The sequence below is a fragment of the Streptopelia decaocto genome (genome assembly GCF_964273445.1).
Source record: "Streptopelia decaocto genome assembly, chromosome: 1".
Lineage (NCBI taxonomy): Eukaryota > Metazoa > Chordata > Aves > Columbiformes > Columbidae > Streptopelia > Streptopelia decaocto.
The window spans coordinates 13,624,986-13,651,843 of NC_138663.1; the positions used below are offsets into that span (position 1 = coordinate 13,624,986).

Sequence of the window (26,858 nt, forward strand, 5' to 3'; positions counted from 1 at the left end):
ATTTGCTGGCAGCCTTTTGTCTCTAAGCACAGAGGGTCTGAGTTACTAATGCCACTAAAGAGGAAAAAAGCCTATAAACACAGAAGTCAGAAGAGAACGGGGATTCCAGATGGGATTTTTTCAAAACATTACTGAGATCGGAGACTTAAAAACAATTACATACCAACAAGAGTAAAACTTAGGTCTCTAAAAGCACTTCAAGCAGAAATTCAAAGCCAACATGACTTAAACTGATTAGTTACTTTGAGTCTTTTCCAAATTCACACAAGCTTATGCTACTGCACACACAAGACAAATCCTGTCAAGAACTCTACTTCATTTTCATGCTGGCAGCAAATGATGTACTTAGCAAAAGTTATTTTTAGATACTTTGGACACTGTATTTCACAGAGGAAATTGTATTTATATTATAATGTTAAACTGAATACTGGAAGACTGGAAAAAATGTCAAATTCATAATCATTTGTTTGGCCTGCAAATGTGGATATAGGATAGAGCTGAGCAATCTAAGGTCTCACTGCCACAGACGGGTAGAGTCTAACTCCCCCGCTCGTGGCACACACTCCTCCACCCTTCCTCCTACTGACTGATGCTCATCTGAATTGACTTAACGGCTCAGCAGAAAACTATTCACTTTGCTGCTAGAAAACTGAACAGAACTAGAGCGTGGAGACCATCAGGAGCAGGCAATGAGGAGCAGCAGAACCCACCCCTCAGTGGCAAACCACTCGATCTGCTCAGCTATGCCGCCCACCACACCTTCACCTGCCCACATGAACAAGCCTGAATTTTTAAGGGGAAAAAAAAAATCCCTCCCCATACACATATTACCTTAATACATATATGAGATAGGGTCAAGTTCCTAGCAAACCCAAATAGTAAGTTTCCTAACCCAAAATCTTGAACTTCTACATTTAACATTAAAGTTATACAATTTCTCAGCCTACTTTTTTAAAGGAAACATTCTAGTACATTTAACTGTAGTATGGATCAGACTACAATTTCTTTCCTCTGTCATTTACTACCCACACACACTTGCTGTACAGCACGCCTGTTCCTAATTCTGCTTTGACAAGTACACCCAACATTAGAATATTTGTGTTCAATTATTTTAGCATACAGCCCAAGTTTTCCCGAGGAATACAAATGCAATATGAAAAACTAATTCTAGAAGTAGAATTTCCCAGCAAAGATTGAATAGAATTGCACATAACAAGGAGGAGGCACATTTCTAGCTTAAGGCTTCTGTTTTGCTGGATTTCAAAGATCCACTCTGAAGTAGGCATTTAAAGATGCTCAGAAGTTGCAGAATTCACTAGCAAAAGGAATTAGTTTGCTAAAATACTGGGATTGCTATCAGCAGTGCCCAATAAAGTGCTTTCATCTTATTTTTCTTTTGCATTAGCTGTAGAAAGGAGCAGAGATGCTCATTCAGTCACTTCTCTGCTGGATAGATCAAAATACTTTAAAGCAAAATGTGCTGCTTCTTCCAAAATCAATAACGCTGCTTTAATACTTGGCTAATGTACACCTCAAAAGAATAGGTGCCTTCAGGGTCTCCCCAGGGCAATCATTAACTTGCCTCACAGCAGACAGACATACAGAATTTGGTGAAAGAGGCAGCAAGCAATCCAAAAGGCTACATAAAGATCCAAACGCTGTACGACTGAGATATCCAAACTTGCTTTGCGTTAGGCAAGACTTGGCAGCAGCAGTGCAGTGCTTGACGCAAGCCAACTTATTTCCCCTCCCAAGTTGTTACTATTGAGGTACACACAACTCAAAACCTTCAAGACGGGTGTTTCAGAGTCTTCCCCAGCAATCACAACAAAGGTGTGTCACATACACACATATACGTACAACTTCTGGAATCTCATTCCAGCCAAGGCAGTAGCCAGTTTGAAGTGTATGGTATCTTCTGCCTCCGTGTTCTGGGATGGATTCAAACAAGCACAGCTACTGAAACACCCAGAAACAAAATGAAACACTTCTTCCACTGCATGATTCAGAAACACAAGACACAAGAAAGAACTTTCACTTGTATTAAAAAAAGTCTTCTAGTTAAGGTGAGTCAGAGAACTGCTTTGGGACTCCAGGAATGAGGAAAAACAGGTGCAGGGGATGGGGAGAAAAACCCTCAGCACCCATAGACATTTACAGGACCTTTCCCTTTGATCCAACTTTAAAAGCAGATTAAGCTCACACTTTACTGGAGTGTAAAAGACCAAAAAAAACCCACAAAATTTTAACTTTGCTTCTGCTCTTATTTGGCTAGCAATATCTGCACACGGATGAAGTTACAAAACTTGCACTGTATTTTTAAAGAAATTAGAACAACGGAAATCTGTTTATTCTGTTCATGCATGCACATACTCAGCAATAACAGAACTACCTCTAAACAGCTTTTAACCATCTTCTAGGCAAGCCAAGCCTTATGTACCACAAAAACTTTTGCCACCACATACATGTACAGGACAGATCTTTCCAGGTAACTCATTAAATTTATTTATTGTGGTGTCACAATATCGCTGTCACTCACAGGGCAGGACCTATTACTAAGGACTAAGATTCAGAACAGTTCAAATTTTATGCAAATAATCCAAATCTGTTATTACTAAATCATACATATTTGTAATTTAAACGGTTGTTTTCTAGCTGACAGCTAGTAACAGGAAGGGATAAACATTTTACTCTGTAGCCAGTAATTAAAGCTAGTTTTCACTTCCCTGCTTTAGGAGAACTCAGTCACCAACATTTAATAGAGCTGAGGAACAGTTGGTGGGGAGCCCAGAGGAAAGAATATCAATGCAGAGAAGCCTAAACAGGGACCATATCTCCTAGATTTTCCAGCTGGACAGAACTAGAACATAGCATCTTGCTCCTCATTCTATGGCAGATGAAAAGTCACAACAACATCAACCAGCTGCAGGTGTGCTACTTGTTCTGCAGCAAGAGAGCAGCCTGGCTATTCCTGTCACCAGCTATAAAATGTTATTTAAGTCTGGCTTGGTCCTGTACCAACTGTCGCCTACTGCAGTACTATGAGATGTCGTGCCTAGTGCTCTCCAGTAAGGGGACAGAAGTAGCCTCCAATTAATGATCTTCACTTTCTTCCCGTAGTCCCACATGGCCAGGCAGACAGCTCAAGTATTTTCTAGCATTCTCACAGTAATTCAAACTAAAGCTGACATATTAGAAATTCATGATGACTCAGCTCTGCTACAGCTCTTCAGGCTGAGTCTTTAAATAGTCAACGCAAAAATCCCAGTTCAAAAAATAATAAATGAAAAAATATTTGGTCTACTTAAATAAGCAATATCCTCACAGAAAAATGGATACAGCATGACCTAGATAAGTGAAGAGCGAGATCGATCAAGAACTGGCTTAACTGCTGTGCTCAAAGGGTTGGGATCAGCACAAAGTCCAGCTGGAGGACAGTTGCTACTGGAGTAACTCAAATATTGATACCTATTGCCAATACTGTTCAACGTCTTAATCAGTGGCTGACACTGTGGGACAGAGCACACCTGCAGCAAGTTTGTCGGTGATACAAAACTGGGAGGAGTGGTTGATGCACCACAGGGTTTTGCTGACTGTGAGAGTGGCATTGAGTGGTTGTAGGAATGGGCCAACCCTGTGGTCTCACAAGGTTAAACACTGGGATGTGCGAAGTCCTGCACCTGAGAGGAATAACCCCGTGCACCAGCACAGGCTGGGGACCAACAGGCTGGAGAGCAGCCTGACAGAGAAGGACAAGGTCCTGGTGGATGACATGTTGACCATAAGCCACCAGTGTGGCTTTGTGGCAAAGTAAGGCAGCAGCCTCCTGGACTGGATGAGGAAGGGCAATGCCAGCAGGTTGAGAGGTGGTTCCTCCCCTCTGCTTATCACGGGTGAAACACATCTGAGTATCATGTCCAGTTCTGGGTTCACCAGTACAAGACAGACATGGGCATACTGGAGCAAGCCCAGCAAAGGACCCCAAAAATGATCAAGGGAGCAGAACATCACTCACAGGAGAGTCTGAGAACATCAAATTGTTCACCCTGGAGAAAAAAAGAGTTGGGGGGGGAAGGAAGGGAGGAAGAAGAATTTTATCAGTGTGTACAAATACCTGATGAGAGGGCGTAAAGATGTAGCCACACTCACAGAAGCACTGAGGCTGGAAAGGACTCTGTGGTATCATTTAGTCCAATCCCCCTGCTCAAGCACAGTCACCTAGAGCAACCTGTCCAGGATTGTATACTGGTTGCCTGTAGACAACCTGTGCCAGTACTCAGCCACCCGCACAGTAAAAAAGTTTTTTTGTTACATTCTGACAGAATTTCCCAAGTTTTAATTTGTGTCCATTCCCTCCTGTCTCATCCCTGCTGAGAAGAGTCTGGCTCTATCTTCTTCATTCCCTTCTATCAGATGTTCATACACATTGGTGAGATACCCCTAGACCTTCCTCTTCTCCAGGATGACCAGTCTCAGCTTTCTCAGCCTTTGCACACAGGAGACACTCCAGTCCTTTCATGATCTTTGGCTGTGTGATGGATTCACTCCAGTGAACCCTTCTTGTACTGGGGAGCCCAGAACCAGACACAGTACTCCAGACACAGTGTCAGTAGTGCTGAGGAGAAGGACCACCTCCCTCAACCTGCTGGTGATGCTCTTCCTGGTACAGCCCAGGACACTGTTGGCCTTTTTTTCGCCATGAGGCTGCATTGCTGGCTCACAGCCAGCTTCTTGTTTGCCAGAATCCCAGGGTCCTTCTCAGCAAAGCTGCTTTCTAGCTGGTCAGCCCTGGTATGGACCAGTGGTTGGGGTTATTCTCCCCAAATGCAGGATTACTCTCAGAGACATTCACTGACAGAACAGGAGGTAAAGGGTACAAATTGAAATAAAAGAAATTCCTTTTAAACATAAGACAACACTTTCTTACTGCAAGAGTGGTCAAGAGGTTCCACTTAAATTTGAGAAGAAACTTCTTCTCAGTGAGGGTGACAGAACGCTGGAACAGGCTGCCCAGGGAGGTTGTGGAGTCTTCTACTCTGGAGACATTCAAAACCCACCTGGACACCTTCCTGTGTAACCTCATCTGGCTGTTCCTGCTCTGGCAGGGGGATTGGACTGGATGATCTTTCGAGGTCCCTTCCAATCCCTGACATTCTGTGATTCTGTGAAATAGTATTAGTGGTCTCCAGAGAGATTGTGGAGTGTCCACCACTGGAAATACACAGCGTCTGATAGTCATGGGCAACCAGCTCTAGTTGACCTTACTTTGAGCAGCAGCATCACACTAGGTCCCTTCCAACCTCAACTAGTGTACAGTTCTAAGGTTCAATGCATGCACAAGCAAGTGTGAGAAAATGATCTTAATTACTTTGCATTACAGTAAATGAAGTTGAAGAAATCAACCAAAATTAAGACTGCCTCTTGCACATAATTTTTTAGTATTTAACAAAAATCCTGATTTATAACTCCTTATTTATTCAGTTTTGTGCATGTAATGTTAGATATAAAATTTGACGTGGATTCATTTTTCTTCTCCACAATATATAAAATTATAACCTTCTTCAGTAACTGCAGAAATGGTGTAGGTATCACCCATATTATTCCTTGAAGTACTACTCTTTACTACTATATACTCAGCATTCTGAGAATAGCTATATTTTTAATATCCGGTACATAACACGGTTGACCAAAAAATAACATTTATAGTTAATTTTAAATTTACAATCCTCATACCAACTAATCAGGGAAAAAAAAGCATTTAAATTAAATTAAAACCACAGTATTAAAACTCAGCAACCAATCCAATCACAAAGACTTTAAAGCACTAGAATGAAATACTACTATATAGTTTGAACCTACCTTTCTGCAGTAATTTAACCTCTCCATTTTCTTTCTTGATTTCATTCATTATTTTGTGCTTCTTCTTCTCTTTTTGCTTCTTTTCCCTTTCTTTAATTTTGTCTTTGATTTGAGCTGAAATGCAAATATTTTACAATTAAGTAGGAATGGAAAACAAACTGTTGCATGCACGTTTCATATTACTCTTCTGTAAGCTCTATTAAGAGGATAAAAGGAGTTACAAGGAAATCCCAGTACTTATAATATGCTTTTCATGCTAATATTTATCTCTTGCATAATCCAGCATAACCTTATTGAACTCAGACAAGTTTTGTTTCTATTATGTTAGAACTGCGTGCAATGACTCAGCATGTTAACTACATACGATTAACAATTTCTGCTTACTCCTACTACCCTCTGCTCTTATTTTTCATCTGAAATCAGCTTTTATTTCTTGAAATTCTAATTACAGGCATTAGAGAAGAAATAGGGAAAAAGAGTAGGGCTTGTATTTTCCTGGGTGCATACACACACTGAAAAGCTCACATAACTTCAAGGTTTTTACAGGTAGCTTGGAATGGTGACTTAATTTGACAGCCGGAAAATCTTTTACATGAAGTTCACAGGCTGCACTAATGCATTAATAGCAGTCAGATGTAATTAATAGAGACACAGGAAATGTGCTGTGTTTGCACAGCAGATGCACTGGCACTTCCCTTGCTTACCTACAATCAGCAACAGCTGACCTGAGCAGTCTCATTATGCATTTACTTTCTTGTCAAGTCACTCCAGGTTTTTAAATCATTGTTTTGTATACAAAAGCAGAGTCTTTAGGTATGCTTTCTACATGTAAAATACGAGACCCAGAGGAATTTGTTATTTCAAGAAATTATCTTCCCAAGCTGAGTTTAGATTTACTCTTGAGGCCAGGCATTTAGAGAAGTCAGATGTAACCAGGCTTAGACACAGCGCAGCCAGCATTTCATACCCAGTTTCTTGGCCTGAAGCCAAGTACCTGCTCCAAGAGTTTACTGAGCTCTTTAACCTCCACAGGGAAATAGGAAATCTGATTTCAAGCTTCTATATAACGTTGTGCTTCAGAATGCTATCTCAATAATACAGCTGAAAGACAATCCTGATGTTTTATTTATGGTACTTGCATTAGAAACCCCACACGGAAGCAACAAGAAATCCAATTACTTTTCCTCAAGCATTCACATAAAATAGACGCAGCATGTATCTTCACTACTAACAAATAAAAATACTCATCTGAATCAAACCAAAGAAAGCCGTCAATTCTAGAAGCCAATATAGAGTGTACCATAATTGACTATTTATGAAGCATGTTAATAGTTAAACAAAAGGTACAAAGGGTTAACAGTAATCCACATAGATTAATACTGTAACAATGACTCCAGAATATTCACATTTTTCCTTGTAGGAGTTTTCTAGTAAGGCTACAGAATTTGAACCCTAGTAGTTGTTAGGGTAAAGAATGTATTTTGGGAAGAGCCTAGGAAAGAAAATAAAAACCAAAAGAGATGGCAATTGAGATACATCTGTTTTCTATCCAGAGATCCAGATAAGCAGTGGGGAGAGAACAGAAACTATGCTGGCAAAAACCAGTAAGGAATAAGGTAGGTGTGCTTAACACTGTCTGGAAGTTTTAGTTCCTACCATTGGGCGCAGTCCCATTTAAGAACGGCCCTCTAAGGGTTCAGTGACAAGGGATGACAAAGCAGATTCATCTGTGCAGCAGACCATGGAATCCAAGCAAGTTTTCCTAGGCAACACAAACCTGTACTTTCCAGGAAGAGGTTAAGCAGACATGAATCCTCCTCTCCAGCCTGCTTCTCCCCCAAAAGAAACCCACCAATTGTAAGTTCCCTGCAACTTAAGAGTTTGGAGTAGGAAATAAATTATACAACAGGAGTTTTAAGTAACACTCTGAAAGCAGACACTCACTCGGCAAGCAGGCAGTAACGTTAGGCTTGACTTGTAACCTGCACTGAATGTTCAACTCAGCCAGGATTGTAATTATAATGGGAAAACCTAGATCTTATCTCGACATTTGCATACTGTTAAGAAGCACACTTGACTTTTGCTATCACTTACGAATCAAAGAAAGACTGAACAGCATATACAAATGCTGAGCCTTGTTGAAAGAGGACGAGAGCACGACTGAAAGAGTCCTTTATTGCAGGTTTATGAATAGCCAATGAATCCTCCAGTTCTGTCAGAAGCAACACATAAGGACAGAGAACAAACTGAAACCTTCTAAAGAGCCTCGAGTTTATTTCACATCTAGAAAGCAACTGGCAGAGTCAATGGTAAGACCTTCCAGACAAAAGAAACAATGGAAGCATCCTGGGACCTCCTCCAGCAACAGCCACACGCAAATCATACCTGAAGGGATTGCAAATAAAATGTAAATGCAGCTGAGGAAGGTTTGAAATAAATTAAACTATTTCCCTTGTAGAAATCACAGTACAATAACATAACCAGTGTACAGCCAGAGGCAAATAGAGAACAGGTATGAATCCCAATTTAAATGTACACATTCTCAAGCTTCCTCCCTCAAAGCCCACAGAATAAATAAGCAGATGGTAGCATTCTCCTTAAAAAAAGCATAAATAAATAATTTTGACTTTTTTTTTTTAAATGATAGAATGTTTTGTTTTTATTTTAGTAGCGTAATTCCATGGATTAACACTTGGTCTTCATTCTCAGCTCAAATGTCTTCAGTTTATGAGTAAAAATAAGTATTTTCTAGTCTGGCTGGCAGAACTCAGTTTTCAAACCAAATTCTGCAAGTTGTTCTCCTCAGTCATAGATACTCCATTTCACAGCTTTCGGTGCCATGGAGAGATAAAAAACAAGCAAATTATTTTAAGATTGAGTTTACCACAAAAAATCTATTGCAACTTAGCTATGCTGGCTCTGCAACGTCAGTACATTTAGAAGCATCAAATAGTCATTATAGTCAATAAAAGTGATTAAAATATGCCTATGGCACAGACACCTAACAAGAAAAGGCAAGTGCAATTCTCCAAGTACAGTCTCCATATTAACTGCTGCCACCATATGACGCTGCCCCATAAGGCTGATACAGTTCAATACAAGCAAGACCTCTTGGGGATTTTCCAAAATGCCAGAGACCAGTATCTCTCCAAGTGTCTTCTCTAATATAAGGTATCAATCCCCTCCAGCCATACATAATTTCAGTCCAAATCTCACTTTCTCAACCAAGAAACATGAAAATTTTTCACAGAAATCCTGCTTTAAAACAAATGCCTCCAACATTATGCAATTTAAAATCTACATGTTGCAGAATAAACAACCAGTAAGTGAGGCTGGCAAGGGAAAAAAAGGCAGAACTTGCTCTGTTGAATACGTTAAGAAAACTTGGAACCCTCTTGTATAGCTTTTTTTGAAGTTTACCAGTGGCAGCTACTACTGATCCAAAACCTTAGTTTTCCACTGCATTTGTAGGGCAACAGCATCTCAAAGCAGTAAAAGGTAGAGAGATGTTTATATTAATTTTCCATGTCCACAGATTATTCTGCAATTAGCTTTCACCAATACTACTTCTAGCAAATTAAGGAGGAAAAAAAAAAAGTAGCTTGAGCTGGAACAGGGAAGAGAATTAAATAAATCGCCAGGGAAATAATGTAACCCAAACGGTCAGGACATGAGCACCACGTACCAAGAGCTATTACCTCTGTGTGTCACAGCATTGCAATTGCCACTGGAATAGTTTTGGTTTTCTCAATGACAAAAAACTGAAGCTTCAGAAAAGCAATTAACAAATTTAATTTTCATATGCTAATGAGAAGATAATTTGAGTTCAAAGTAAGGTGAAGGGGTAATTTGACTCAACCAGGGAAGACAAGTTTTAATAAAAAAGGTCTTCATTCTAAAACAAACAGCATATACGGATGTACCAGTGACTAGAAGCTAAAGTCTGACATACGTAGCCCATAAATTATCACATTACAGGCGGGGTTGGTTTGTTTGATTGTTTGGTAAACAAAGGCACATGTTAGTAGCAGGAACAATTTACCAAATAGTTGTGGTCAACTATTGGAACTTTTTCCACAAGGGTGTGGGTATTTTGTTTTGGTGTGTGACTGTTTGGTTGGTGGTAGGTTGGGTGGGGAATTTTTTTAAAAGTTCTAGTCTAAATAAAAGGTTAACTTAAAAAATAAAAAAGCAATAGGCGCAGCATATGTTCTGCAGGAAATCATGAAAACATTTACAATACCTCTCTCAAAATTCAGCAACATTATACTATATTTTTAAGTGAAGCTACCTAGGCATATTTACATTTCAATAACTATTTTTCCATTTTAGCAGATATTTTAAAATAGCATTCCAGCAATATAAACTTCAGTTCAGGCTCAGTTATTTGCTCTCTCCCTTTTAACAAAGTTGTTCTGGTAAAGGATAATCAAAAGACTAGCCAGGTACTGAATATTAGGATTTATCTAACGTTTTACCTGTTTGCTGTTTTGTGGGGGTTTTTTGTGGGTAGCTTTTTTATTTCTATTATTGGATCAAAACAGACACAAAAAATATCCTCTTATGTGTGGTCTAGCAAATCTTAAAAGCTGGTATCCTGATTCTTCCAGTGGGATGAAGTCTATCATGATGCCATGACCCACAACTGAAAAGATAGGAAAGATACTTAATAGCCATACAAGATACTAACAAAGTGCAACGAAACAAATATCTCTGTGAAAATACCAGTTCCTGTACTAGAGGTTTAAATTAACACCTTGGCCAGAACACAGCTGGGTGGCTGATGTCTCTATTTCCACTCATCACCGCACTATACTGAAGCAGCTGACAGCCGCTTTTCCTCAGTGCAACGCTGCTGCTGCAACAACTGCCTTGTGAAATTCAACACTAAGTCACTGGTCCTCAAAATATTATCTTATTGTTCATTTGATGAATTTTAGCAACTAGCTCCAAAGAGCAGATGATATATTCAGGTGTCTCCACATTAATCCTTTTTTTTTTTTCTTTTTTTTTATCCTACATTAGGGACAATTATGACTAAAATGTAGTAATCATTACAGACAAACTTTTCATACATTCAAATATTATTGTAGCATAGTAACCCTTAGAGTCTTCTCACATCATTACTCATTGTACTATGTGCTCTTCCTGCACACACACCATCTTCTTATTCATCTACATACCTCTAAGTACACTACAATTAAAAGCCAAAAGTTTGAAGTAATTTCTATCCCAGAGTAAAGACAGAAGAACCCTGGATCTTTCCATGAAGTTTTTCCCCTATCAAAATGCACTTTTGTTTTATATACTTTTGACAGAGAAACACACTACTCAGGAAATAACTGGTCACAGACAAAATAGAGCTTGTAAATTCTTCCTACTAGGATTTAAAAATCCAGAAAGAGTGGGATCAGATACAGAAGGTGCAAGTAAGCGTTAGCCTTGCTTCTCAGCTTTCAAGCTCTACTGCCTGAAGAGGAGTCTCCATTGTTATAGAGCTATTTTTTACTCTACTAACTAAGGAAATGCCATGTGTAAACTTTTCAAAATACAGAGTTCTGTAGGAATAATTATCCCTGTTTGGAGGAAATACAACACCCAAGGAATAAAGAGATTTCTAGATGTCTCATTCAAGCTCACAAAATGAGTGTCACTATAAAATCCATGTTATTTGATTTTAATGTCATAGAAACAGGCCACTCATGAACAGAATGTAGCAACAAAGTTTATTTTTTAAACTGCTATGTACAGACAGGAAGAATTCCATCAGGAAGAAGTGTTCCAATTTCCTAAATAGCACCTGAGGAACGTTTTCACTTTACCATGCATCCACATGATCAACTGTATTATTCAGAGTGATATGCATACTTCCTCCTCAAACCCAAAATCAGGGGAGACCTCCTTGTTCTCTACAACTACATGAAAGGGGGTTGTAGCATGGAGTCGGTTGGTCTCTTCTCCCAAGTAAGAAGTGATAGGGTAAGAGGAAATGGCCTCAAGTTGCGCCAGGGAAGGTGCATATTGGATATTAAGAAAAAATTCTTCACGGAAAGAGTTGTCAGGCATTGGAACAGGCTGCCCAGGGAAGTGGTGGAGTCACCATCCCTGGAGGTGTTTAAAAGACATGTAGATGAGGTTCTTTGGGACATCGTTTAGTGACAGAGTTAGGTTATGGTTGGACTCTATGATTTTGAGGGTGTCTTCCAACCAAAATGATTCTATGATTCTATCCTGCTTTATCTGGATGTTGGGTCAAATATATAAATAAAATAAATGGAATAGGTAGTGTATGCGTAAGGTAAACAGCCATTTACAACTACAGGCTATAGAAAAAGTTCTCCATTTCCTAATTCCGTAGATAACTTCTCATAACTATTGAAGTGATTTCATAAGTAGTATATAAAAGAATACAAATTCAGAGACCCCACCATTCAGATTTCAGAAATGTAACCAGATCTCTGCCTCTACTGCAAGCTTTCTAAAGACAAAAAGGGAAATTGAGTGCATAGAGAACAAGTGGGAAATGCTCTGTAGTGGATTATGTGCAATGTGGTCACTGTCACATTGTGAAATTGGCACCTTGAAGCTGATGCAGGAGCTCAAGCAAACTTATTTCAGCAGAGAAAGAGCCAAGCTTTACAGCTTTGTCAGATGCCAAAAGCTGCAGCTGCTTTGCATCGGTTTTCCAGATGGTAACCCACATTAGTAGTCAGTCATGGATTATGTTCGAAGTATTCTGCCCCTCTCTCCTCCTTTTGACTTAAGGGTTGTCACTGCACATCAGGCAAAATATTTACAAACTACTGCTAACGGACACCATCAATATGGTTAACACCAACAGAATTGTAACTGAAGGGAAGGGGGAGGAGGAGGGGAGGACAACAACATCAGTCACTGTACCTTCCTTCAGCACTCTCCTCTTTTTATACAAACACCTATAAAAATAAAACCTCAAGAAGCCACGTTTATCTGGTTATGCAGATACGTGAAGTACGTTTACCACCACCATGTTAACGGTTTTGACACCTGCATTTTTATTAAGTCATACAAGGTACGCTGGAGAGCAGGCTTCCTGAATTAATGAACATTAAAAAAAAAAAAAAAATACAGTATTTCTGACACAAAAAAAAACAAACCCAAAACACAACCACTACCACACACAGTAGCTTTCTCCTTCCAATAACCAGGAATATTTGGCTGACATCTGTTTCAGTAATTAAAGTTTAAAAATCAACATAAGACTGAAGAAATCCCCTTACCAATCAAGAACATTTCCCCAAGCCCTCCAGCGACTGGGAAGAAGACAGATCCCTTTCGGAATCTAAACGTTTCCAAGAAATTTAGATCTAATCTTTGCATTTCTAAAGATGACCTTCTACACGCAGAACTGAGTGAGCCAAGTTTAAACTCAAGCACTGAGGAGTTGCATCAGCAATCGGCAGTGGAGACCGTGACAGCTGCAAACATGGCCTCTACAAGAGGTTTCAGATCTGATGTTCCAGCCTACTGATCTTGTTTCAACTAAGGAAAATTATTTATTATTCTACAACCAGAGTAAGTTTCTGCTGTGTAAATTAGAGTCTAGCTCTGTGTGTAAGGTACAAGAGGGGCTTTGTTTATTCTCCAGCTCAAAAAAATGAAATATTTTGTTCTGTCTAGCAAAGCTTCACAATTATTTCGTATAAATTAGAAGGGAACAGGGTCTCACAGAAGAAAGGTACACTCCTCCAAATTCATCTCAACATTGGACACTCACTTTAATGTCACTATCGGCTCTCAAAACTAAATTGCATATAAATCTCCAACAAGAAATGAGAAGTCCCTATTGCTCTTGTACAGCACAATTAAAACTCCAAACACACTCCAGACATTGCTGGTTACAGTGGGCTATCTAAACAGAAATATATTACGCTATTCAGAAGACAGTGATCAAGAGGTCTCACAAGCATGAAAACAACAGCCAAATTTAAGGAGTTTGGCAGGGGGGAGTAGGAAGTGAGTCAAGCTACACAGTAAAAAAAAAAAAAAAAGGTAAATAGAAGTAAGCAGAAGAATGAAATGTTTAGCAGAAAAAAAAGACAACCTCACTAGCAAGATGTGTTCCCAGCTCTAAAGAAGGGGAAAAAAACATCCAAAACTTCCTCCAACCTACTTCAGCACATCAGACTACAGAATGAGCATCCCACCAGATGCAAACCAAAGCCATGAAGTGCAATTACTTAAAACCTTAAAACCCAGAAGTGTCATGCAACTCAAAGCAACAAAGTTAGCAGAACAATCACTGATAAATGCCCACCTGAAATCTAATCTACCCTTCAAAGACAGCAGGAGAAAGAAAGGGGAAAAAAATAGCAAAGCCCAAAAATATAGACTAGAAGTAAAAACAAGATCTACAGTAGTACCATATTCAGCTTTCTTGCTCATACGGGGAACTCCCATCTGCACGTTAAAAATACCATTCCCATTTTGTAGTTGCTTGCACACTAAGGTGATCTTATCAGAAAACAGATCACTGAAAAAAATGGAGGGAAAGGGAAATTGTACACAGAAATTAAAAAAAAAAAAAAAAGAAAAAAAAAAAAAGATGATTCATGCATCTGGATCACACCTTGCAGCAAGTCTACGGACCAAAACAAAAACTTCGGGCAGGCGTCATCTGATAGAGTAGGGAGTGGCTGAGCTGAGCTTTGCACTGCTGAGAAAACAATTTCAACTATGAAGTGCTAGAGCAGAGTATCAGTTAAAAGTCTAACTGAATCAGTACGGTCACAACCTGGAACAGTAATCGTTTCCGTCAGATTCACACCATGTTTTAAAACACAAATAGTTACACAACTTGTAGTTCTACAATCAGAATGTACTTGACAAGTGAAATTTAAGCTTATTTTAAACAGCCTAAACCTTGGATCTGCAGGATAAATCATGCATACAGCAAAATGGTCTTCCAGGTTCTCTGCATGCTACAACTGCATTCATTTAATTGAAACACATGCTGTAAGGCCTGGTTATGACTCTGCAAGTTAAAGGTCTTCCCGATGAATTAAAAGACCAGAGAAATATGTAAATGAAGTCTTGTACAAGGAAGAAAATACAAAAATTTTAAAGGGCATTAAACACATCACCCATCTTGGCTATAACCAAGCTTAACATATTCCTATAACTTAGGAAAGAAAGGTGCCTCAAAACCAGGCAAATCAGTATTGCAAGCAAAGGACACACATCAGCTCCTATAATCAGCTCTTCTGAATGGTAAGTGAAAAAAATTCTCACCATTTCCTCCTCAGTGTCAACATCTCTTATTATCATCACAGTAATTAAACTAGAATTAGGTAAATGGTATTAGTAGTATTCAAAGTCCTATGACGACAGTTTTCCAAGTCCAGATCTCAGTCATTCACTCTGCACCACTGCACACTCCGATTCACTGCAATCCTAGCAATCCCGTGAGACAAATCTTGCCATTTTTCTCCCAGCCCCTCTAGCTGCTGCATTCCTCAGTTTCTCCCGTACTAAGGTCTGCACAGGCCCTTCTTTCCTCCCTCTCTCCCTCACGGGTTAAAGCTTTCTCTCCTAGCATCACAACTGCTGTATGCAGCAGAGTTATGCACAGCTCACTAATTAGAAATGTGACTCCTCCCAGTTCACAGTCACTGGAACCCTTATCAGTACGAAGTTCAATCGGGAATTCCACTCCATTCCATGTACCCACATGCAATGCATCTCTACTTCAGCTGCCAAGAGAAGGATGGAGTTTTTCCATCTTCAGAGCATCAAAAAAAAACAAAACAAAACAGGGAAATCTCACCTGACCCACCTGCTTATCTTTTTATATTTTGCCTCTTTGAGAGACTTCTGCACCTCTAGTCTCCTTATCTGCACAAATTTCTTTCTGGAAGGTGCAATAAATACTGATATATGTATCAGTTCTGATTGCTATGAAAGAAAAACAAGCAATATTGTCAATTCAATGTTGCTGTTCATTTTCTATAGCATCAAAACCAAAATCCTTGCCTAACTGCAGACTCCAGGAAAAGGAGACTGCATTTGTCTGCATCAGGTTGATTTTTAGAAAGTACTACCAGCTGCACATATGACAGCTTCTATGAACTCATCTCATCACACCTACAGGCACATTTTATTCCTGCTTTCCCCCCATATATTCTGCATGTGCAAGCCTCTGGGTTTTTTTTATTATATAAAACTCTCTGAATTCACTCTGATGTCGTATTTGTAGGCTGCTCAAATTTTTCAGTCCCCTTCTATCTTACCCTTCCTCTAACCTTCCTTGCTCTTTTTTTCAGCACCTACATGTTTTTTGTCCCCAAACAAGATCAGAATCACCTGCCTTTGACACAGCTTTTGCATGCTATTTCCTCCCTGCTTCATGTCAGTATCTCCAATTCACTCATTCCATATTCACTGCTGCAAGCAGAATCCCTACAGCATCTATTTCTAGTCTATGCCATTGCCCAGCAATCCCAATGCACAAGTTCTGCCTCTTCCACCCTCCCACCCCAATATATCATTCTTAGTTTTCCTCTGTACTTAAGATTCTGCATGCCCCCCCGACATTCTTTTCTCCCTGCATCATAACTGCTTTCCTCCTTTCCTCTCTGAAAAGTAAATTATTCACAGGATTAACAGCACAAAAATGTCCTTTAATCTACAGTCAAATACAGAACCACTTTTAAAAGGCTGACTGCTCTCAGTGGAAGACTCAGAGCATCCCTCACTTTCTCACAGGCTTCTCTGCAAAAACATACAGTTTAACAAACATGAAGTTTTTCATTTATATGGGAAACTACGCCACAAAATTTTACTTACAGAAACCACTTCCTCTAAACAGAAATCTGGAGACTCAGATGCCATACAGGTACCATTTACCTTGGAAAACATTATTTGTTGCCTGTACTTAGGTTTTCAAGAAATAAATGAAAGAAAGGTTAAAAGATCTGTTCTGAGCAAACAACAACGAAAATGTCAAGTACCTGTGCCTGCCAGCATATAAATTCTGAGAAAATATCCTCTCCAGATACGAGGTGCAGAATCTCCTCTTTAAAAAACAAATCACTGCTTCCAGGAGGGTTCAATTAGCAATTGTTCAGTTGACACCATCCCTGTCAACATTTCTTTTACCAATGTACAAAAACCATTTCATCCTGTTATCATAATACTGTTCTCTGAGATTTATTGACATTATTGTGTAACACTGGTAGGACACTATGACAACCTGAGTGAATAGGGTTATTATTTCCATAGCTTTGCTCGAAAGACTTTGGAGGAGTTTCTTAGCAGCTATCCTTGAAAACAAGAAGGCTTCGCCAGTACGTAACATGTACTGAGTATTACTTCTGAAGACTTCTCCTAAGTCATCTTTTGGACAGGAAAAAGAAAAAAGACCCTAGTATGAAATACCTGAAAGCACTGAAATGGCATACTTGAAGTCCACTTGTACACCAGCTATTGAGATTCCAAAAACAAAAAGATGCATGCAACATGCTGACCAAAAAGAACAAGTCATTTAAAAAAAAAAAAAAAAAAATAAAGGTAAGCGAATCAGAGACTAAGATAGTAGCGGAAAAGGAAATAAGGCAGCCAGACAACATAATCAATAGACAAAAAGGCATACTGATATTAATAACTGTTCTCTAAAAGCTTGGCTCATTTCATAAATACAGATATAGATCACAATTAAAGTTACCTAAGCCTACACAACAACTATAATTTATCTTTCCTTTGAAAGAAAGAAAATGTAGTGAATGTTTTAAGTTCTTCATACTTCAATGTAGATGCAAAAGCATCAACATCTGTTTTAAGGTCACTGCAGACTGGCAAAGCCTACACCAGAAATAAAAGCATGTATTCTTGTATTGTCTTCATATATTCTTACATTGTCTTTTACTTCCCAAGCATCTACTGTTGATCACAGTCAGCAAGAATCTGAACAAGAGTCTAGCCTAATATCTTGTTTTACCTGGTATGGCCATTTTTGTCCAGCCCCACCAATAAACCAGCCCAGAACTCCTCCCTTTATCCTGAAGGCCTCGAACATTTCTTGGAATATTTTAGCCTAGTTATCTTCGGGAAATAAAGCAAACCTGAAGCAACAACTAAATGAGATGTCGAAAGTCTAAGTACCTAAATTTGAACTGCATGCTCTCTAGTACTCCATGACTTCGCTTGTAAAAACTAATAGCAACGACAGAAATTCAGTTGTGTTCGCAGATCTCTAGTAAATTACTAAGCACCCATATTTCCCTAATAGGTAAGAAAACCTAAGGCCTCTGGCAGCTTCGAGCTGACGCCACCGTCAACTCCACACCCCCTTTTTTGACAGGATTGACGGCACGCCAAGCGGCCGCTGCCTTCTGCACCAACGCCCGCAGCGCCAGCGGCCTCCGGGCAGGGTCCGGCGGGCCGGGCCGAGCGGGCGGCGGGGGCAGCAGGTGGGACCCCCGTGAACGGCGGTGACCCGGGGCCGGCGGCCATTCTAACGGCTCGACCATTTCCTGCTCCCTCACGGCAGCTCCGAGCACCTTCCCGCACAGCACCGCGCAGCTGCCTCCTCCAGACCTCCTCCCGCCTCCCCTCGGCCCGCGGGCACCGAGCTCGGCCCCAGCGCCCGCCCTCACCTTTCGGCAGCAGCAGCTTCACCTCCCCGTTCTCCTCCCGGCCTGCCGCGCTCAGGCCCCCGCCGCCATCTCCCACTGCCGCCACCACGGGCAGCGCCCCGTGCTTCCTCCTCTCCTTGTCCCGCTTCTCCTTGGGCCTCTTCGGCTTGGCGCTCCCGCCGCCGGCCGCCCCGCCGCCGGCCGCCTCGACCGCCAGAGCCAGGCGGTGCCGGTGGTGGCGGTGCTGGTGCTGCTGGAAGGAGGAGGAGGGGGAGGCGGCCGACGGCAGCAAAACGGCGGGCGACAGCAGCTTCCGGGACAGCTGAGCAGGGAAGGCGAAGCCGCCGGTGCTGCCGGAGGGGAGCGCGGGGAAGCCCCACGCCGCGGGGCTGCTGTAGGTCGGCACGACCGCTGGCATCGGCAGCGACTGCTTGCCGCTCCCGCCACCGCCGCCCCCTTCACCGTTAACGCGCTTAGTGCCCTTCAGGCTCCTCTCGTCAGCTCCCTTCATCTTCTTGGCGGCTGGCTGGGACCCACGGGAAGCCTTCGCGTCCGGGGCCGGCCTGGTGCCGAACGGCTCCTGCTCGGGCGACGCCGCGCCACGAACCGAGCTCGACAGCTCCGCCATTTTGGGCTCCTGCTTCTATTTACTCTCGGCTCGCCTCAACCGACCGAACCGGGAGGGGCGGGGTGGCGCCCCCGCCTCGCCCAATGGGCAAGGGAGACACCGGAGAGACAGCAGGATCGACCAATCGCAGGGCGAATAAGGGGCGGGTTCTCAGGGGATTGGGGGCGGCAGGCTCGGCTGAGTGCGTAGTCGGAGAGCGGGGGCGAGAGCGAGAGGAGTGGGCGCTGCTGTCCGGGCGGGCGCAGCCGCTTGGGGCGGGGAGGCGGTGCTAGGCTGGGCTGGGGCTCGGCGGGTGTGGCAGGGAGCGGGGGCAGGGCAAGCAGTCACCCTGAGCGATAGCGGGCGGGGTAAGGCCGCCGCAGCCGGAGAGGGAGGCCCTGGCCCGAGGGGCCGCTTCTCCGGGCGCCGGGTGGTCCGGCTGCGGCTTGTTGCGGCGGGTCCTGGAGGCGCTAGCGAGCCGGGAGCTGCTTTTTCTTTTAATTCTTCGGGGCTGGGGCTTCCCCGCTGCCGCCTGGCGCTGCGGCCCGCGGGGGCGGCTGCGGGGTCCCTGCGGCCCCGCGGGCTGTTCCCTGAGAAGGGCTTTTGTTCAGAAACGAAAGCTGGGAATGGCGCCTTTGCCGGGCGGTGCGGGGACAGGGGCCCTGAGGGGATGAGCCGAGCAGAGGCCGCCGGGGTCGGGCTTTGTCCCGGGGCTGCCGGGTTTCGCTCGGGCGGGCGCTGCAGGGCCGGGGCTGCAGGGCCGGGGCTGAGCGGGCAGCGGCGGCTCTGGCCCAGCCCGGGGGTTCCGCGGCTGAAGGGCCGGGGGCTCCTGCGGGGAGAGCACCGGAGGCTGCCGAGGTTTCTGCGCCGTCCTAGCGAACAGCCGGTGTCGGTCCCACCGCCGACACCCGGCAGAGGCTGCGCTGCTGCCGCCTCCAGGGGCTGTGAGGTGGAGTTTATGGGCGCGAACAGGAGCCCCCAGCCGAGCCTGCGGCATCCACGGCTGCCTTGGCTGCTCTTCGGGTGCCGACTGGTTCTCCCAAGACTTGGTGTGAGCGGGAAGCGGCCGCAGGAGTGAAGTGAAGGTGAAGAGCAGGTGAGCCCGTGTTTGCTGCAGCGTTTGCGTTGCTGGTCTCCTGCTGCCCTCAGTCGTACCTGAAAATCTGCTTGTTGCAGCGGGAAGAACAGAGGAGCTGCCACGTTAAACTCGATCTGGCAGACTGCTGCCGAGTCAAATCGTGCTGTGAAGTTTTGTGTGTTACGTATTAGCAGACAGACAAATTTTTGATATTAGATTTTTTTACCGTCACTTTTCATTTGAGCCACAACCAGTCACCCCCAGAATCGGCTTGCTCTTGGCGGTCTGTCTCCCCCTCCATTTCATATTTTGCAAATTTTAAACCAGGCTGAATTCAGTTAAATCTTCATCTCAACAGCCACAAAGAATAAATTTTCTATATCCAGCCAACTGCATTTAAACTATTTTTGCTCAGGTGATTCAAGTTTCACTACTGTGAGAATGTGTCCCCAAACTGTATTTCTGGGCATGAGGGGAAAATGTGATCTGTGTCAAAGCACAGGAAGAACATTTCACAGCACATACTGGAGCAGTGGTCAGTCTGATCCCTGGCTGAAATCCAGGTACAAATCTACCTGTATGTACTGGTATAGCTAGAACAGGCCTATGAGTTCAAAGGTTATTTCAGCTCCCTCAGAAATATATTACTTGTATTAATAGGTGGAGAAAAACCTGGGTGTTTTAATACCTTTAGAATTCGAAAATTTAGGCACCTCATGCCATTGTCTCAACCTCTCAGGCTTTACAACCCAGTTCATCTTACTTCTATACTGGTATTGATACCAAATCAACAGTATATTAAGCTCACTCAATAAACTTATACATCAGATAAGCCACAATTATTTTTTTACACTCTCACTTTTGGGGGCTTTGAAAAACAGAACAGTGTTTCCTGAGGGCATTGGTCTTTAACTAGAGTAAATTCTGGGGCATGCTTTTGGTTCAAGAAACTTGACCACAACCTCTGTGAAATGCCAAAGTCTCCTGGGAGTACAACAGCGCTTTTATCTGTGCTGCAGGCCTTTCAATATTTATTACACTAATTAGGCTAGATAGCTATATAAATAGCTGAATATCTTCAAAAATGCACTTACATTAATATAGTTAATAATTAAGACAAATCTTCATATTTCTGAACTTCTTACTGGGCATGCTGGATGTAAAAAAAAAAATGCATTGCATCATAATGCAACATATTAATGTGAAAATAGATACAAAGATAAAACTGGTGGGAAGGGGAATAATAGCCCAAAACTAGAATTAAAAAATGACATCTAAACTAATAAATGTGCAGCAAACTTTAACAGACAGCTTTGTCTATGCTACTGAACTTCAGTCAAGCTATTGTTTCCTTTGCTTTTTGAAGTAGTATATTGTGCTTGTAAGCATAAGCCAAGTTTTTATTAGTGAATTCTTTAGAAAATTCAACTGGACCAAGATGACAGAGTACCTATTAAGTATAATTGTTGCTTGTTGGAAAGCAGCGTGACTAATGTTTGAGAGGTTTGCTGCTGCCATCTCATAACCATTTGTCAGCAAGGGAAATTATAGGGCACTTGAAATTCGGAAGCCGGCTCCGTGTTTCAGGTCCCACTGTCCTGCAGCGGTGTGCAAGTGGAGGAACAGGCACCACACACATGGATGTGTTAAAGTGCTACACTGTACCTACAGTGAGCATGCATTCCAAGATATTCAAGCCAAATTTCATCATGCCTGCCTTTCTATTGCTTTTTACTTTAATCAAACCTCTGGATGCTGGTGTGAGAACCACAGACGGACGCTTATGAACAAGACACAGGCAAAACAAGAAACACCAAAAATGCTTTGGAATAAAAAGTGTCTTTGAAAAAAAGGAGATAAATACAAGGAGTATACCTTGCATAAAATGCAAGTTAGAATCACAAATTTATTCTGCTGTTAATTGGAAAGAGCGGACTAGTATGCTTATAGTAAAATGACACGATCTTGAGAAACACTGACAAAACCATTGCCCCCAAAACTATTATAGAGAAATATAGTAGCGTCTCATGTCACAACTCCAGCCCCCCACAGTGACAGTGGAGATTTATGAAATCAGCCATTGTGGGGATCAGTCTGTGGTGGAGTGACTGCAGCACAGTATGTACCATATAGTATATAGCATCCAGAAACACAGAGACCAGAGAAGCTTATCTGGGTTTGTAGGAGACTTTAAACCGGCTATGAAAATGATATCAATGTGCTTTTCTCTATAATTTTATATGCACTTAGGGAAATCTGTGAAGATATTCTAGACCATGAAAACCCAAAAGAGGCAAAACCACAACAGTAAAAATGCCGAGCTTGTATCAGTCCAGTGTCCAACATGCATTAAGGATAAGCTTACCAGAGTATTGGCCTGCTTATTACAAACATGTTGTCATTTCAATTAGAATAATTGAAATGCTGATATAATTGCTTATTAATCAAAATATTTGTTCAAATACCTATCTTGTTTCATTAACTAAGGAAGCTAAAGAAGTTAGTGTATATGGTCACCTAAATTTTGTCAAATTTCGGTCATCCCGTATAAAATAAAAAACTATAAGTGCTGTACACAGATTGAGTTACGTTGTTTTGGCTTTATGCTTTTAGCTGCTGACCAAAGTGATGCTCTGGAACCTTACTCAGGTCTCCAAATAGAAATACAATTTTCAGAAATGTTATTTAAACTCTTTATACTTTCAACAGTTTGTGTTCCATGCACTTACTTCCTTGGTTTGGCATCTGCTCAGTTCCTAATTCAAGCATGGAAATAATTGTGCCAAGAGTAAATTGAAAACATTCAATAACACTTAGACATCTTTATACTGTTTTTTGTCTGCAAAATTAGCTAAATGTAATTGTTAATGCTGATCATTTTTTTCTTATAATTTATTAAAAGCAAATTTATTCACTTTTGGAAATGGAGGTGAAAACCAACCTTCTTATGTGCACAGAGTACACTTACAAAGGTAGCTTCATCATGTAAAAATGTGGTTTATTTTAGAAAAGCCTCATTTTCCATAGTCAAAGTTTTCAGAACAGCCAGTGGTGTATCCAAGTTCTTTTGTAATTACACCCCAAACAATTGAACGAAATGAGACAGTCGGGACTAACTTGGTGCGTAACCAGGAGCTGCTGACAGTGTGACAAGCCTTGTGGCAGGGGTAAGAATTTCCAGCCCCATTGTCCTCTGCAGGGGACAGTGTCCCCATGCCTAAGTGACAGGGATGTGCAGCCAGCATCTTCCATTAAGCAGGTGACACAGCTGGGTTTATACTAAAACACTTTTTTTTTTTTGTTCACAGAAGCAGCTGATGTCTTTTGTGACCGCTCAGGGGTAGTGGCTTGGACATCTGGAAGAGGGGAAGAGCAAACAACAGGGGACAGTGATGTTTTTTATTACACTGTTCATTTGCCAACACTTTGTAGAATCCACAAAAAACACAAAAGGGAGTTTATGCTTCAGAGAGAACCTACTATAATTGATTCTTGTTTAATGTTTTTTTCAAATAGCTACATCTTACTGTTGTAACAGCTCTTCAGTCTTTATAACATTTTTTTCTCACTTGTGTTTATCGTGAAATGCCTTAATCCCTGTATTTCTTTTTTGAAGTATAATAATAATTACAGCAATGGAGCAAACTGGGAAAGTATTGATATACACAATTTCAAATTATATCTTCTTGCAGTGGAAAAGATAACTTGCTTTGCTGTTGTCGGGATGGGCAAAAGGAGAATTATCTCTCTGAAAGATGACAGGTACAATAATTGGAATTTTTCCCAAATGTCCCTTCTGAGGAAGTATTTGGCTTATATTTCATCTCAAATTCAAAGCCGGAGTCTTTGCAGCAGCTGAGGTCCTGGGGTTCCACATAACCTCCAACACTTCGTGCACTGTGTCATGAACAAAGAGGTCAGAGCTGATCCAACTGCTGTCTGGCTACAAACAACACCCGGCAAACCTGTTTAAATGATAGCCTGATTAACGCAAACTGCATCGTTATCTTATTTGGCCTCTGTTGGTGTTAAGTAAAAGCAAGTGACATCTGAAAGACTTTATCATGAAGCTTGGAAACATCTTTTCATATGGTCAGTATACCCCAAGGAGAATAAAGCACAAGCCAGCAGCTGTCAGCAAGTAAAAGGAAACAGAAGTTTTATACTAAAAATGTCTAGACCAAAAAAAAATTTATCTTGTTTACTTACAAAGCCAGAATTCCAGCATAAAGCTGCCATCTCTATCACACACATCCAAACTCTCTGGAGAGGAGGCCTTGCTTCCTCTCTCATAAAACTTTTGAACCATTTTCTACATAGAAAAATCCACAATAAAAAGCTTTCTGTCTATTCACAATTTTTATTCCAATTAGAGGCAGCAGCTCTTCAGATCAGTGGCCTTGGTGGTTCTGGGAAACAGTTAATTCAAGACAAACTGCTGCAAGTAAAACCACATTTGCCGTAACGTCCTTGGATTTTCTCAGATGAATCCATGTAACTGCAATGTAATTATATTAATACCTGAAGTTTCTAGACCACAGGATTAGAAAAGCATCTCACAGAGACTGCAGGCTGGGTTTAAGTGGAAGATGCTGTACCTACTTCTCATTGGAACATATTTACCTTAAATAAGTCATCCCAAAATGTTTAAGTATATGTACTGGATGGCAGTTGAGGGCTTCAGGATCCATTCAGGATGGAATTAATAACGTTAATGTAAATCTAACACACCACTATCAGCCTTGGATCACTGTCTTGAACAAGGCAGATAACCCGTCTCCTCCCAGCCTGTTTACGTAAAATTGCAGATGTATTTGTACAGTCTTGCCCTGGCTTAGAGGCAGGAATGCGAAGCGTACGTGATGAATAACCCAAATTCCAGTGAACGTGTAGAAAGGATTTGTCATCTCCCCACAGACTGTGGCCCAGAGGCTGCTCCAAGTGAGCTCCCTGGTGCTGCTCAGAGGTAATGGGGAGGGAGGAGGAGGACGGGAGGGAGAAGGAGAAACAGATGGAAAAATTCTTCACACATAAAATGAGTCGTAATCACTGAAAGAAGAGACATTGAAAAGTATTTTCTTGATACATCTACAGAAATACCACTGAGATAAAAATCTACTGCAGCCAGCTTTCTGAATCATGTAACTGAAGTATGCAGCATGTTTACAAATGTCACATCCCATTGTGTCCTCTGTCTGGATCTTACCATTATGTATATTTTGGTATCCAGCAAAGTGAGGATTTGCTTCATGGCTTTAAATATAAAATCAGATAGGCACATGGGGCTCTGAAGAGCTCCTGTACATTTATGAGTTATGAGGAAGCCCCTAGAGCATGTCAGATGCTCCAGAAGTGGTGAGGAGAGGAGCCCGGAATTGCCAAATCAAAAGATTCAGTTTAGCGACAAACGCCGGTCCCTTCCAAAATACTTTCGGCATGATCTCGGCGGTGCGGACCGGCCCAAGAGAAGAGCTGCCCCTCTCGGAGCCAAACCCCTCCTGGAGGCAGCGCTGAGCTGGATCTTGTAGACTAATCTAAAAGATCTATTAAAGAGACCTTTTTGGCTCCCTGCATTCCAACTTTGTCACCCAGGGAAGGTGGCAGTTGCCTGTGGTCCAACAGAGGTCTGACTTCTTTCATTTTTTTAATTAGAAGAACAGAAACCCCATCTTATGAATCAAGGCGTTTGAGACCACCCTCCCCGCTGTGGAAGAGCTGCCTGAGTGGGAGTTCGGTTTTTCTAAATTAAAAAAGTGAAAGGCAGAAATGATGGAGAGGTAAATCCAGGACAACCTTGACCACCACACTGCAAAGAACTTATTTTTCTGTAGAAATATTTTTGTAAGGTCTGAAAATTTATTTCCAAAAAGGCTGGATTAAAAAAAAAAATCCATTTGAGTGTTCTTTCCAGCATCACTTCACTTGTATCCATTTGCCGTCTGAGGACGCAGAAGGGGAAAGCGCTGCTCAGCAACACTGTTCAGAACTGTTACTTGTCCCACTAGTCATAAAGAACAATAAAGGTTGATTTATATTACCAAAATAATTACTTGTATTGCTTCCTTCTTATCAGTGGATTACATATCAGCAGACAGTTAAATATGTATTCATTACATGGCAGTGATATCATAAAGTGCCGCTGTTCATGGGTCACTTTGCAGTCTCCAAATCTACATGTGACAACAGGTGCTTTCTAAACTTGTCATTCTTCAGTTTTCCACCTCTCTCACTCCCCCAGGACAGTTCAAGGATCGGTTTATCCTTATTAAGTCCACCACTAATTTCTCTCCCACCCCGAGGAGTAATTTTTCCCAAGGCCTCATACAGCAAAACCAACAAGGCTGGTACACAATTACACATTTTGTAGAAACTCAAACTCCAACAATTCATTTAAAGAAGCGTCTTCCTTGTGCTGCATTCCTGCTACCCAGCCACACCTCTTCTGCCCTTCTGAGGCTCCTACTAAACTGGGAACCTGCCTAACAAGTTCACTTCAGCCTTTTACTACCCACAGGCAAAGACAGTTTCCTCCTTGGCGTTGCAGTTCAGCTCTTCCCACCTCTCTCCTCCTCAGCTACGTGCTCCCCATTCTTCCCAGCTCTGCTGCACTCGCTTCTTGCCACACGCCAAGCAGAGACCACGATACTTCATGAACATATTTTGGATGAGGTTCTCTATCCAGGCAACTTGCTTCGCTTTTGAA

General features: G+C 41.9%; 2 protein-coding genes across 3 annotated transcripts in view; one reads left to right on the top strand and one right to left on the bottom strand.

Annotated features, from left to right (window-relative positions):
- The window catches only part of RSBN1L (round spermatid basic protein 1 like), a 56,297-nt gene extending 37,163 nt beyond the window's left edge, over window positions 1-19,134 (bottom strand). For both annotated transcript variants that reach the window (XM_082043873.1, XM_082043872.1), the window contains exons 1-2: window positions 18,492-19,134; window positions 5,860-5,973 (exon numbers count right to left, since the gene is read on the bottom strand). In XM_082043873.1, the coding sequence (XP_081899999.1) occupies window positions 5,860-5,973; window positions 18,492-19,098 (721 nt within the window). In that variant the 5' untranslated portion in view covers window positions 19,099-19,134. The remainder of the gene's footprint in view (window positions 1-5,859; window positions 5,974-18,491) is intronic.
- A 316-nt stretch (window positions 19,135-19,450) lies between these two features.
- LOC309446570 (uncharacterized protein) lies at window positions 19,451-26,083 on the top strand. Its single transcript, XM_082066431.1, has 2 exons — window positions 19,451-20,173; window positions 23,464-26,083. Exon 1 carries the CDS (start codon window positions 19,748-19,750, stop codon window positions 20,153-20,155), a length of 408 nt encoding a protein of 135 aa, XP_081922557.1. The 5' UTR covers window positions 19,451-19,747; the 3' UTR covers window positions 20,156-20,173; window positions 23,464-26,083.
- The last annotated feature ends 775 nt before the right edge of the window (window positions 26,084-26,858 follow it).

Bases quoted from the DNA above. Each gene is read 5' to 3' on its own strand.
- LOC309446570 (XM_082066431.1), top strand. From the start codon at position 19,748: ATGAGCCGAGCAGAGGCCGCCGGGGTCGGGCTTTGTCCCGGGGCTGCC.